We start from the raw sequence: 15,320 nt of genomic DNA, 5'->3' as shown, positions 1-15,320 counted from the left end.
TAACTCTTCTGTTTGTAGCAGCTCTTTGTTTCAGGCTTTTGTTCAGGTTCAGTCAGGTGAGCCTATCTTTAAGCCCCATAGCCAAACCATTATCACCACAATACCCACTGCCAGACTGCATCCTGTCATCCTAAACAACCCCTTGGGGCTCCGGCAGGGTGCGACTGATTTTCTCATAGACCACTGACTGTTGTGTTGCATGACTGTTGTGTTAAAAAAAAAAATCATATAAAAAATGTATAAATTATGCATGTCTGGAAGATGCCTGACTGAATATGATGTTTAGAAATGGATCTAATGGAGCGATATTTTGCAAACGTCTATGTATATCAAAAGCAGCTTGGATGGGAGGATGCATGAAGGGTTGGGGTAAGGGGGGGTGGGTGCAAATGCTCTGATGCAGCCATGATAAAAAAAAAAAAAAAAATGCTAAAAGACACCAAAACGGGCAAAGAAAAGACCAAAAAAAAAAAATGTTTCGATGAATCATCGTCCCACTCAGACATGCCTTTTCTGAACATAAAAAGGCATATAGACAGCTGAATCACTGAGGCAATGATTTGTGAAATTTTTTTTTGCTCTTTTCTCTCTCTCTCTCTCTCTCTCTCACGGTAAATAGTGCTGACATCTGGTTTGTCGTTTCACTCCGAGCCATGAGTGCATGTTCTGAAAATTTACTACGCACTTGACGGCGGATTGACGGAAACAAAATATTTGTGCGTCGTACAAATGTACAACTAGCTCGGGGTGATCTGTCATGCTGAGCGACACGCTGAATACACTTAACATGGTAAACAGGAGAGAGCTTATCAGTCCATGTAATTGCTGAAACTGTGCCTTGTGGTTTAGCCGCTGAAGTGAGCACAGTGTAGAAACAAGCACGCTAATGAGCATGTGGCTGCTCTTGTCTGGTGACTCTGCCGGTTTACTGCACAACCTGCCTAAATTATTTAGTGCTCGAGATTTCTATGCTCAGTAAATGTATTTATTTCAGAATACAACAACAACAACAACAACAACAAAAATTGCTTGCTAACTGTCATTTCAAGTACTGAATGCTGTATATCACAACTGTATCAATTCCTGAATAATTCATGTAAATGTTCAATGTCTACACAGCCGGATTTCTTCATTTCAAATCCATCCTAGTAGTGTATACGAGTACAAAAACCGAGCATCTTTCCAAATACTTACACATTCTTCATAACTCAAATTCAGATGCCAACATACAGTACTGTAACTCTCCCAGGGGTAACACACACTATATTAGTCTGAACGCTCGGAGCTGGCAGGAGAAGAAGTGATTCGGGTGCATTGTGAAGTTCTGACTCACCCTGACCCCTCTTTAAGAGATGGAGAAGCTCACACCATGGGCAATTTAGTACACATGTGAACAGTGCCACAGGGCAACTGTTCAAGTGAAGTGATCAGGACTGAGCTTCCATCAGGCTGTCAACTGTGAGGGATTACCTTTCGATGCCATGTATAATCTGAACCGACTCTGAACCAAAAACCCACATGAAAGGATGGATGCGTGGCGCAGCATTTCTACCATGAAACATTATATTTTAAAGGTAATTTTTTTAAGAAGAAAAAAAATAACAATGGTGTATTTGTCATATTATGTAGCAGACTACATACACCAATCAGGCATAACATTATGACCACCTGCCTATATGGTGTTGGTCCCCCTCTTGCTGTCAAATCCATTGATCATTAACAGCATTAACTTCTTCAGCAATTTGAGCTACAGTAGCACGTCTGTTGGGTCGGACCACACGGTCCAGCCTTTTCTATCCACTTGCATCGATAAGCCTCAGCCGCACATGACCCTGTCGCTGGTTTACCACTGTTTCTTCCTTGGACCACTTTCAATAGATTCTGACCACTGCAGACCGCAAAACATGCCACAAGACCTGCAGTTTTGGAGATGCTCTGACCCAGTCGTCCAGCCGTCACAATATGCCCTCATCAAACTCACTCAAATCCTTACGTTGCTCATTTTTTCCTGCTTTGAGAATGTTCACCTCCTGCCAAATATATCCCCCTCACTAACAGGTGCCACGATGAAGAGACAATTAGTGTTATTCACTTCACCTCTCAGTAGTCATAAAGTTACGCGTGATTGAGAAAGAACAAAATACAGTAACTAAAGAATGTAATAGCACTCTACACAAAATATTGACTTACCAACAGTAAAGGTCAGCTTAAATGAGTTCAATCTAAAAACTATAAAGAAACTTGCAAGGCATCAAAATTGACATCACCAACTCCACTACATGACTATTTATATTTTTTCTGTTATACATATTCAAACATTTTGAGGTTGAGGTACTTCCAAAATAATAGATATTTACAAATTTTTGCAAATAATCATGCTAAAATATGAAATGGTAAGAAACAATGGAGAACACGATGGCGCTATTGCGATGGTATGGCAAAAAAAAAAAAAAAAAAGACACTATTTAGGTGATCCAAAACACCATCCATAAAACCTCACTTCAGTGTACTGATTCTGATCTACTCACATTAATCAACATCATTAGGTGTGATTTGATCCCTAATCTTATTCAAAATGTGAACTGGAGGGTTTCAGATCTGTTCTGCATTTATAAATGGACTCGTGTATTTGATTGTTTTCTTTCCTTTTACATGCAGTGGTGTGCTCCAACAGTGTGCCTTTTATATAACAGCTTTAGAGTAGGAGAGAAGAGAAAATAGATGAAAAGGAGAATGTAAAATAAAAAGCTGCATTACTTTGTCATTCTTTGTTCGGCTTGATTTTGATTCCAGACAAGGAATTCAGGGTCGTACCTATCAGGAGACAGGCAGAGAGAGAGAAAAAAAGAGAAAGGGTAGGTGGCTAGCACAAAGGGGTTTGACATTTATTAAAAAAAAAAGAAAAAAAAAAAAAAGAAAAAATAAAGGTATTGATTTGAACTTTCTTCCACACTTGCACACAATTTGCTTTGAGCATGCACAATCAGGTTGCGTGTTTAAACAAGAAGATCTCATCATTGCAGTGGACGGTCATTTGTAGTTCTGAGTGTGGGATATCCTATAGCATGCTTGATGGCGGTGTCAGGATTTCAAATCTAATTACTTCCACCATCTTATACCTTATATACCTTATACCTCCACTCCACACACCCACACTCACATACTCCAGTTCCAGTGTCACTGCTTTGCTGAGAATAATCCTTTACCACAATAAAACCTGGTGGCCCAATTCCCTGGTTCGCTTCCTTTCCAATAAGTTTTCAATGTATAGCAACAACATGGACTACAGTCTTCAGTATACAAAACTACTACAACTTTATCAATAAAACTGCCAGTGTGTGTTTTGGCTTATTGAAGATGTCTCTACAATAATCCTAATAATAAATAATAATAAGGTGTATGTGCTCTACTGAGTATATGTAGTTATCTAAACATTTAAAGATACAGGAAACGTAGGATGGCGCATCAGACTGACCCTGACATGTTCAATCCTGGTAACGACTTACCAAACTGACTCCATCAAGCTGAAAAGAATTGAACGATTTTTTGCGACAAATGCTGAAACACACAGCGCACCGTTTGGATGAAAGAATCACAAACACCTCAAAGCAATTAGGTTTCACCAGTGGTGTAGAGGTGGGATGTGCACTGCACTGCACACACAGTGTGGGGGCCCAAGGATAATTGAAATGTAATTATTACACAACTGGATCATTAGTGAGCAGAAGAACAGCACATTTGAAATACAATTTAAGCAAAGAGTATTTTGTGTACCAAGACTTTTTTCAATACTTCTGTGTTACAAATAGGGGAAATAGAACTGTTCCAAACGATGCCAGCGAACACGGCTCGGAAAACAATGCAGTGCCCATGAATGCACAAATAATTCACGCAAACATTTGTACTTTGGCTTTCGCTCCTTTCCCACCAGGAGTTCTTGTGTGAAAGAAACGCCTTCATGAGATCAGCATTTTTACATTTTAAGAGGCAATATGTAAATCTGTAGTCATTTAAAAAAAAAATTATAATACTCAAAAACCACTGGGTGTAAACGCCATAAACTTGGAAATACACCCTCTCGATTTGAATGAACAGATTAAACATGTGCTGTCCCGCCAAAATGCGTTTGACAAGCCAGCCAGCTTCTTCATCCGTAACACAGAAGTGTGAAAAAGGTCTATTAGCTGCCGAAATGACATTTGTGCAGTGTAATTTCCCCCCTTTTAAAAACCTAATTCATATGGGTATTATTAAAATAGCAATTTTAAAAAATTAGTAATAGGTTTATAAATCAAATGTGTTAATTTTGTAAGACCTGCAAGTTTTATAAGGATTCGTTTGTGAAAGAAGTGATAATGCAGCATCCACCTCTCCTTTATATACTGAAGCTGTGACTGTGGAGATTTGTGTTCATTCAGCCACAAGAGTTTTAGTAAAGTCACAAACTAATGTATGATGAGGAAAGTCACTCAAGGTCTTCCACTTCAACCCATGTGCACAGGGGTATTGTCATGCTTGATCAGGTTTGGGTCTTCAAGTGAAAAAAAAAAGATTTAATGCTGCTCCATTCAAAGACGTCCTTTATAATTGTGTGCCGCCAACAGTGTGCTAACAGTTTGGGAAAGAACCACATATGGCTGGAAGAGTCAGGTGTCCCTATACTTTTGTCCATATAGTGTATCTGTACTTAAATTTTTGTGCAAAGTTTTTTTAAATATAAATCTTGGTGAGCGTTTCGAAAAAAGTAGCAAATCAAATGTGCATGTTGTGGCTGCATTCGATAAATACAACGCATCACACGCCATTTGGGTTCCGCTCCACTGACATTGTGCGCGCGAGATAAAAACTTAAACATGAAGGGTAAACAAAAGAGATGGCAAAAAAAATCAACAAAACAAACAAGGGCGAGGAAAAACAATAAAAAAAAACAAAAATAACAAAGCCCCTTCTATATCTCTCACCCCTTGATGCTTAGGAATTACTGTAGCTCTTATAAGGCGTTAATGTACATCGTACAGCAATAAGAAGGGCAGCAAGGATCATGTATACTGACTAGCTGACTTTGTCACGCAAGTATGGATTGTGCAGTTAAAATAGGGTGACCTCAAGGCAGCTGGAGAGTGAATTAATAAGTGAGTTGTGCTGTTCAGCATTTCATTAATACTGTGTGTGTGTGTGTGTGTGTGTGTGTGTGTGTGTGTGTGTGTGTGTGTGTGTGTGAGAGAGAGAGAGAGAGAGAGAGACAATATTGCTAAGGTCATTTGATCTCTCTTCAGTCACCGACTGAATGTGAAATGGAGGCTTCTACTCACCTGGGGTCCTTTTGGATGCTGTCCACAGAGGGTGACCTGACTAGCGTGGCCTCGGGCGGCAGTGCAGGTCCTGATTTGCTGTAGGGCGAGTCAGTCGAGGGGCAGAACTGCAGCGTGCGATATGGGTTGGCGTAGTCGGGCGCGGCAGCATAATTGGAGCGAGGAAAGGTGCCTGTGGCGTTCTGGCTGCCTGTGCGCTGCAGGGGGATGGGCTCGACGCCAGGGGACGATGGAGCTGGGGCACATAATGATAGGTGCATGACAGGTCTTAGTGAAAATACAAAAGGGGTCTGAAAGCTAACTTTATCGCACAACGTAAAAAAAATTAAATGAAATTAAAAAGAGAGGCAAAATATACAAGAATCTGTGCACCTGATTGTGAACTCAAATGTCATTATACACTATTGCAGGAGTGTAACAGTGCACAATTCAATACAATACATTAGAGCGATTTCTGCATTGTCAATGGAAATATAGGCACTGCCTGAATGTGCCTTAGGTATTCTTTATGAACTGATTTAAATATCGAAAAACAATCATTGAAACTAATGACACTATGTTTGCATAGAGTTTGCGATCGTTTAATATGTACGTTTTATTAAAGGCTGTTATCAGTATGCAGATTCAGTCAGACGCTTGGCACCATATACAAATAGAAAAGCTGTGCATCGACATCATGATATAAAAACTGTGCCACCCACAGCATTATGTAGTATGGAGTTTTTAAATCACTTGTCTTATATTTGCTGCTGACCTTGCGTATCAATGGAGTTCTTTCTTTAACCTGATTGAATAAGCCAGCAAATGTGCTCTTAAAGCAGCAGAAAGAGAATGACAGAGATAAAGAGAGAGAGAGAGAGAGAGAGAGAGAGAGACTGAGCATGTAAAGTTTTAGCACAAGGTAGTATGCTTAGTTCGTGAAACATGGCATGATTAGAAATAGCAATTATTTAAAAAATACAATTGAACCCTTAAACCTCTCGAAATAAAGAGGGAGCTTCGTTTTCAGAGGAGAGTTTATGCTTGATTAAGTTCCGAGTTTATTACACCATTTTATAATTAACTTTATTAAGCAGCCTGTTGAATGTATTGAAAATAAATTGTGGCAGTATGGCATGTATTCAGCTCCCTGTTTACCTAATGTAACAAAAAAATGAACAGAAAACTATTGGATGGCGGACAAGAAATGAAAACTCAAGCTGTGCGCAAGTAAAAAAAACAATTTGGATGGATTTTTTAAAAGCTAAACTAAAAAAGCTAAAAAAAAAAAAAAGACATTTTAAGAAGCAAACAAAAACCTCAATTGAAAGTCACAACCACTGGTTGCTGGTAGAAACATTATTAAGAAAATACTATTCTTGTTGCGTCTGTGCGGTGAAAATAGGTTTACAAAATCATATGATAATAATATATAATAAATACTCACAGGTGGTACATTTGTATTTAAGAGCTTAACAGTTTCCAAAAAAAAACAAAAACTGTGACAAAAATCATCTTCTTGCACAATATGTTGATGCTGAAGTAATAAAGTCAGTTTGTTTGTAGTCACTGCTCAGACAGCTTCAAACACTACCTGTCACTACCTGAGGTGTGAAAGAGATTTCTGTTTAAAAAAGAAAAACTGAAAGCCAGCATGGAATTCTTTTGTCATCACATTTGCATAAAAGTAAGTAAAAAAAAAATAAATAAATAAAAGAGAAACTTGAAAGACTTGTCATGTGCTGTCTTACCCTGACCCTGGGTGAAGTTCCTCAGTGGTGCTTTCTGGTAGACCCTGTCCTCATAAATGGGATCGATGTGGTGCTCAGGAGACTGCAGGGGGCGCAGCTCTGTGCCCAGGTGGCTGTGCTGACTGCTGTATGAGCCCCTGGAACCTGGACACGACATACACACAAACAAATGAATGTATTATGGAGTTGGCAGGTATTAATGTATGTACACTGTATGTGCTGTAAGGGATATAGTGCACACCTGCCAGACTGCCAGGCCTCTGCAGGGTAGCGTTGGCATAGAGCTCATGGGAAATCTTGTACTGGTCGGAGGAATGCAGCATGCGTTTAGCAGGTGAAAGTGTGGCGTAGCTGCCCACAGCTGAGCTGAGCTGGTGGAGGGGGGAGGAGCCAGTGGCATTGGCCTGCCCAAGTGAGGTCGAAGCTGCCCCTCCAGCCGCCATGTTAATGGGCGAACTGGTGCTGTAGGATTTGGCTAGGCGGCTGGGTGACTGCTTGGGTGAGGAAACCCGCTGCAGAGTGGCATAGCTGGGCATATCCGAGGCAGAGCCAAGCCTCTGAAGTTTGGAGGGTGAACCCAGGGGCTGCATGGACAGTGGAGAGCTCACACGCTGGGCTGGCAGGGTGGCACATGAGTAATAGACTGAGGGCTGAGTGTCGGGCAAGTGGAAAGCACTGCCATGGTTCTGAGCCAGTGAGTCTCGGGACTGGGCATGTGTGCCCGGGTCGTTGCCCGCCAGCTGGACTGCACGGCTAGATGTCACCTAACAGAGTGAACAGTAAGAGAAGAGTTACACTAGGAGTTCTAAATCCTTACACATTACTGATTTACATATCATTCATTTCTTTCAGTATTTTTCTTTTCATTTAAACAAAAAAAGAAAATGAAAATAGAACATTTATTAAATATAAACTTTAATATGTTCAAGTTAGGCCGAGTTACACCATGCATACTACTTTCACAGAGGCCTTTGTTTTATCAGCCTTGCTAGCATTTAGCTGCTCTTGTAAATGAAACAAAAAACCAATCCAAGTACAAGGTATAAAACTGTTAAGTTTTCTGTGGTTGTCTATTTCAAATTAATGGCTGGCACATGCAGCCAAGCGGAAAAATCTAAGAGTGCCAAAGAAGCATTGCATTGTTTTGTCTTTCAATATATAATACCAAGACATGCTCTAGGCTAATCATCCCACCATTCATCATTAAACCAGATTCATGACCACTACTCAGAAAGAATATAACATAAAATACAATATATAATCATTCATTTAGTAAACTGCCATTAACTTTGACTTGATTTTTTACACAAGTATCAACTATATTAAACATAGTACAATGTAATATAAGTGTATACAGGGAGTGCAGAATTATTAGGCAAATGAGTATTTTGACCACATCATCCTCGTTATGCATGTTGTCTTACTCCAAGCTGTATAGGCTGGAAAGCCTACTACCAATTAAGCATATTAGGTGATGTGCATCTCTGTAATGAGAAGGGGTGTGGTCTAATGACATCAACACCCTATATCAGGTGTGCATAATTATTAGGCAACTTCCTTTCCTTTGGCAAAATGGGTCAAAAGAAGGACTTGACAGGCTCAGAAAAGTCAAAAATAGTGAGATATATTGCAGAGGGATGCAGCAGTCTTAAAATAGCCAAGCTTCTGAAGCGTGATCATCGAACAATCAAGCGTTTCATTCAAAATAGTCAACAGGGTCGCAAGAAGCGTGTGGAAAAACCAAGGCGCAAAATAACTGCCCGTGAACTGAGAAAAGTCAAGCGTGCAGCTGCCAAGATGCCACTTGCCACCAGTTTGGCCATATTTCAGAGCTGCAACATCACTGGGTGCCCAAAAGCACAAGGTGTGCAATACTCAGAGACATGGCCAAGGTAAGAAAGGCAGAAAGTCGACCACCACTGAACAAGACACACAAGCTGAAACGTCAAGACTGGGCCAAGAAATATCTCAAGACTGATTTTCTAAGGTTTTATGGACTGATGAAATGAGTGAGTCTTGATGGGCCAGATGGATGGGCCCGTGGCTGGATTGGTAAAGGGCAGAGAGCTCCAGTCCGACTCAGGCGCCAGCAAGGTGGAGGTGGAGTACTGGTTTGGGCTGGTATCATCAAAGATGAGCTTGTGGGGCCTTTTCGGGTTGAGGATGGAGTCAAGCTGAACTCCCAGTCCTACTGCCAGTTTCTGGAAGACACCTTCTTCAAGCAGTGGTACAGGAAGAAGTCTGCATCCTTCAAGAAAAACATGATTTTCATGCAGGACAATGCTCCATCACACCGTCCAAGTACTCCACAGCGTGGCTGGCAAGAAAGGGTATAAAGAAGAAAATCTAATGATATGGCCTCCTTGTTCACCTGATCTGAACCCCATTGAGAACCTGTGGTCCATCATCAAATGTGCGATTTACAAGGAGGAAAACAGTACACCTCTCTGAACAGTGTCTGGGAGGCTGTGGTTGCTGCTGCACGCAATGTTGATGGTGAACAGATCAAAACACTGACAGAATCCATGGATGGCAGGCTTTTGAGTGTCCTTGCAAAGAAAGGTGGCTATATTGGTCACTGATTTGTTTTGTTTGGTTTTGAATGTCAGACATGTATATTTGTGAATGTTGAGATGTTATATTGGTTTCACTGGTAAAAATAAATAATTGAAATGGGTATGAATTTGTTTTTTGTTAAGTTGCCTAATAATTATGCACAGTAATAGTCACCTGCACACACAGATATCCCCCTAAAATAGCTAAAACTAAAAACTACTTCCAAAAATATTCAGCTTTGATATTAATGAGTTTTTTGTGTTCATTGAGAACATGGTTGTTGTTCAAATTAAATCCTCAAATAAAATTAATCCTCAAAAATACAACTTGCCTAATAATTCTGCACTCCCTGTACACTGGGATAAACTACCATGTCTCTAGGCCCATGGTAAAACATACTGTACGAGAGAGGACAGACGGGGTTTGCATCGACACAAGTAAAAGTCAGAAGCTGCTAGTTTGTGATTTTGCAGCTCTGATATGTGTGACTCGACTCATGAAGGTCTATATAATTAGATAATGAGCTAAATCGAATACACAGTATCAGACCTGCCAAGAAAAATTGCCTAATTTAAATTCGATCTGAATTAAATATTTGCATATTCAAATGAAACTACTTTTTCGAGTTAATGACCATTATCACTTGGACATAGAAATGGATCTAGATTATGAACCTTTCCATATCCATTATTATTTTAATTATCTATCTATCTTACTTAATTAATTAAGTAATTAATAACTATTATTATGTGCAATAATTTTTGTGCTATAATACAATTTTTAATATGTGCAATAAATTGTATAGCTATCACTGTAGTCTGACTTTTTTACAATCTGTTTTCACTGCTGCTCCAAATTCGATTTCAAGCTGCTACACTTTTTCACTTAATAGATCATTTAATATGAATATTTTTTTCAAATGGTCTTATTTTTTATTTTATTTTACTTTAATTCTTATTATAATTTGCAACCTTTAAACTGCAACCCAACAACTTCCCTAGCGGCTCAATAAAGTATTCTGATTCTGGATGATTCTGATTATGTAATGGCCTTGTGCTGTGTCTAGAAAGCATATATAATAAATAAAGATTTGCCTTTCAGTCTGTGTGTTAAACACAAATGAGGTTAAATAGATATGATTACTACATGAAGGCAATTTGATGAGTTTTATGTGAATCTTAGGCAGCTATTCAAAACCATAAAGCAGTCAGAGTCAAGCAATTCTACAAACAAAATGAACTTTAAAAATGATACTGGAATGAAAGTAGGTCACAACCAGATGACAAATTTGATGGAAAAAAAAAGACACTTTAAAAAGATAAAGTGAGAAATAAACATGGATATGCTGTGATGTGATGTTTTTTGTAGCTGCAGCTGAAATTAATAAAAAATCTTAGGATAAGGTTATTATTAGGGCTGAAATGATTCCTTGAGTAACTCGAGTAATTCCAGGGAGCACTGAGGAAAATAATTTCATAATGTAAAGAGTGTGTACAGATTTCTTTACTGAAGATCAATCGCAAACCATTAACATATTAAAAAATGCGCTAAGAGTTTGCTTAATGAAAGCCATATGACAGGTCTACAGATGCCAACTTCAAGTTTTAGGTTGATTGTCTAATGTGGATTATCAAAATAAAGTGTTATGACATTAGATAGTAGGCCTATTATTATTCAGATTCATTCAGATGCTGAATGCTGAATCGTTACAATTTGAATGGACGTTTTAAAGGAACCCTACAGAGGCAACTCAAAGGATCCCTGAGTCAGATGACTGGGGGTGTAAACTAGCATTGTAGTAGTTTCAGAATCTTACCTGATTGTAGCTGTGCACGGCTCCTCCCACCTGAGCACCGCGTGCTAGGGGTTGGGAGGTCGCCGGGTCTCCCAGGGCCAGGGTCTGGCTGCTATGGTAACCAGCAGTATAGGGGAAGGTGCCTTCCTGGTTATTGAGCTGTAAAGCACTCTGGGACAGGATGCCGGCTCCTGGGTGGGGGAGAAAAACCATGTATGTCTTTGCTTTCTTGTTTGTTTAGATTTGCAGGCTACCGTCATCATGTACTTTATTTGCTGCTTTCTCACCATCCCTGTGCTTATTTCCCTTCTCACCCTCTATCACTATTATCTACCCTGCTTCTTTTGATGCATTCTTTCTCTCTCCCTCTCTCTTTCTCCCTCTCTCGGCCCTCTCCCTTCCAGGTTTCAGGAATGGAGATGGATGTAGTGAGCATGTATAATTAATCAGGACTGGAGGAGTCAGTGAGCTCATGTCATGAAGAATGGGGCCAGCAGGAGCAGAAATCACGTTTGCCAATCCGCCTCTTCCTCTCAGACACAGAAGGAGACTGAGCTGCTCGGCTGGTTCTGAGGGCTCATGCTGATCCGGAGGCACAAACTCTGCCACAAAAGCTTCTGCTCGAACGAAATCCATGCTTCAAAAATGATAGGTGCTAGGCAGTGCCACAGAGGGCTTTCTGTTTGACAAGATGGCAGTACAAAATGACTTTATTGACAAAGCTGAAAAAGCCAAAAACCGGTCAGCAGAGAGTTGTCTGCCTTGCAAGAGTCATTCTGGAATTGTCTAACACATTTACCGTAACTCAGGTTCACAATCGGAAAACTCAATCACGTAATATTGCATTTTTAATAGCATACTTCAAAATCACATGACAAAGGCATCTAGATAATTTTAAACCAGCCCAAAAACACAATAGCAGCTCAACTGTAGCTTTTTTTGTAATGGCTTTGCTTTACTATTAAACTACTTCAGACACTGTAGAGAGCACTCCCTGGAGCTCTTAAGAAGTAAGCTTCAGGATTCATAAATGTTTAACCCTAGGTTGCTGCCTCTCTTTCTCTCTCTCTCTCTCTCTGTCTCTCTCTCTCTCTCTCTCTCGATCACACAAAGTCCATTTGTGCCGAGTTCCTGCTGTCATATAGAATGGCAGTTGTGAGACCTGTTTATTTAGGTAGCTGTTGACCGGGCATGACTTACCTAAGTTTCATCTCTGTGGTATTTTATCAAGGTTCTGCTTGACCTATTTTCAGATTTAAGCCTGTCAAGATTTCATCAGCTTTCTTTTCTTTTTCTATTGACCATCTGGACAATTACATTCTCATACAAAACAACTGAATTTGTTGAAAATACAGTGTAAATATGATGTTAAAGGTATTAATAAAGGTACTAGCTCAGGTATGGCATTTAAAGAGATTTATTTTCTCTCCTATAGTCACAAAACTCAAGCAGTAACATTTGAAGGCTTTTCCGAACCTTTCTAAAATGTCTACCCTTCATGCTGCGCTGTAAGCATCTGCCTGTTTTACATGAGACCAGCCTAATCTTTTCAGCGCAATGAATGCACATGTGATTACTTTGGAATGATATTTTTTGTGCCCCGATTTGTAGGCGTGAAGAAAAGCCACAAACTGAGAGCAATGTCATAGCCCACTTACGGTCAAGAGCAGCAATTCACACATGAAGCTATTGACATTCATAATGTGGCATAACAGGTAGTGCTGCGTGCCACATGCTCTAAATACAGCAGAGGGCAGAGGATTCTCTCAGTGAAAAGAGGTGAATAGCAACTGCATAGAGAGCAGGCCCAGAAAGGCGAACACCTGCAAGCCTCCATTATCCCTGCTTGCATCTGGCAAATTCAATTCTCACTACCATCACTCAGATTCAGTTTTCATTTTATGATATTCTTTAAACATATCCACCGATAAGTAAAGATTATAACCATAGCTCTTCAGTTAAGTGCACATAGGACCTGTTCTGGAGGTGTGGGACGATAGTCCAGTTTGCTGTCCTGTCACTCAATCTCTAACTTACTAATCGTACTCAACTGCTCCCTAATTACTGCCGTTCAACCTTCAGTACTGCTATTCAATTACCGCCTTACTTCTCCCACACAAATTTTACCTCAATGTTTTCTACTCAATTACTTCCTAATAACTGCCACTCAACCTCTACCTCACTACTGAAACTCTACCTTTACCTCCCTGCTGCTACTAAAATAATAACTCACTAATGCCACTCAATCTCTATCTCATCATTGCCACACAATGTGTACCATTATACTGACTTTGCAACCTCTAACTCACTGCTGCCACTCAAAATCTGCCTCACTACTGTTACTCATATAATACATTGGTAACCTTACTGATGCCACAAAACCTCTACCTTCCTCTACCTTTAAGTTTTTACCTCAGTACTGCCACTCAACCCTTTTTCTCACTGCTGCTTCTCAAAGAACACCTCACTAAGCTGTCAGAGCCCTAAACACCCTGCTGCCACCCATGACCTTCCTCCCACCTCCTTAACTAAGCTCTATGGACATTAATGGTCACTCAATGAACATTAAAACACACACGCATTAAAAATGCACATTGTAGCACACATGCAGACAGCTGCATTCAGGGACTTTACCTGTTTACTGGTTACTATACACATCCTCACATTCTGTCAAAATATGCACACTAGACATTGCACACATTTGTACACGATCACCTGACTGTGCAGTAACTTTAATTTCCTTTGTTCTTACATTACTTACATTTCAACCACATATTTATCCCAATTACAGCATATTTATCGAGCTCTGCTTTGTTTCATGGTTACTCTATTTATGTCTAATGTTTACTCTTACTGTTCATAGTCTATGCACCTTGGTCCATTAGTAACTACATTTCGTTCCTTTGTATACTGTGTATGTCTTCTTCTTCTACTTTCAGCTGCTCCCATTAGGGGTCGCCACAGCGGATCATCCGTCTCCATACCAACCTGTCCTCTACATCTGCCTCTTTCACACCAACTACCTGCACTGTGTATGTGATAGAATGAAAATAAAGCTTGAGTTGAATTAATGCCACTCTACCTTAGTACTGCCATGCAATGGTTACTTTAGTACCACTACTCAGCTGCTACCTCAGTACTGCCACTTAACCTCTACCTCATTTGCTGCTACTAGTTTTCTATTTTGTACTGTAACACAACCTCCACCCCACGTCTGCTTTCTAGTTACTACCTTACTGATTCCACACAACCTCTACCTCTACCATTTACCATGCAATCGCTACCGCAGTACTACTCAACCTTTAATTCACTAAACAATGTGTCTACATCACTACTGCCACTAACCTCAAGCCCTATTGTCACTAAATGTTTGTTAGCTCTGCCATTTAAACTCATTCTACCTGATTACCTCATTCTACCAAAAATGTCATAAAACACTTACATTCCTATGTGCATGTGTTGGCCTACATAATTTGTGTCAGGTTTTTATTTACTTTCTGTTCCTCTAAATTAAAAAAATCTTTTACAATTTGCGGCAAAACCACGATGCACTCTCTTGTGTCAATAAACATGGTCTTTCTGTGTTGACCTCCTGTCAACCAACAGTCTACAAGAAATAAAACAAAAACTTGGTTCCAACAGGATCGCAGTCCAAGTGAACATTTACAACCTGAACCTAACTACTATGTCATGCATTGTTGAAAGGATCACTTCATAGGAGGTACAATTCTTACTTTCACCTGCTGCAAACTCCTGGGAATCCAGAATTCCGGATTCTTGCAGTGATCTGATGCAGGAGTCCACCAGCTCCAGGCCAGTAGTGAGCTCTTCTTCTATGTCCTTTTGTCCATCTATGCACAAAGTCACAGAAGAAGAGAAGGAAATGACAACGGTTCTGGTGTTTGGGCTGGACTTCAACAAAATTGA

The 15,320-nt window shown here is 40.0% G+C and overlaps 1 protein-coding gene across 4 annotated transcripts in view; it reads right to left on the bottom strand.

The window, feature by feature from the left end:
• ctnnd2b (catenin (cadherin-associated protein), delta 2b) overlaps positions 1–15,320 on the bottom strand; it is a 79,474-nt gene that overhangs the window by 26,284 nt on the left and 37,870 nt on the right. For 2 of the 4 annotated variants that reach the window (XM_046851563.1, XM_046851562.1), the window contains exons 5-10: positions 15,128–15,244; positions 11,415–11,584; positions 7,284–7,806; positions 7,043–7,186; positions 5,313–5,547; positions 2,758–2,814 (exon numbers count right to left, since the gene is read on the bottom strand). In XM_046851563.1, coding sequence (XP_046707519.1) covers positions 2,758–2,814; positions 5,313–5,547; positions 7,043–7,186; positions 7,284–7,806; positions 11,415–11,584; positions 15,128–15,244 — 1,246 coding nt within the window. The remainder of the gene's footprint in view (positions 1–2,757; positions 2,815–5,312; positions 5,548–7,042; positions 7,187–7,283; positions 7,807–11,414; positions 11,585–15,127; positions 15,245–15,320) is intronic. The other 2 variants (XM_046851564.1, XM_046851565.1) reach the window with 1 other exon arrangement.

The sequence above is a fragment of the Silurus meridionalis genome, chromosome 6, assembly GCF_014805685.1.
Source record: "Silurus meridionalis isolate SWU-2019-XX chromosome 6, ASM1480568v1, whole genome shotgun sequence".
NCBI lineage: Eukaryota > Metazoa > Chordata > Actinopteri > Siluriformes > Siluridae > Silurus > Silurus meridionalis.
This window is presented reverse-complemented; position numbering and strand designations above follow the sequence as displayed.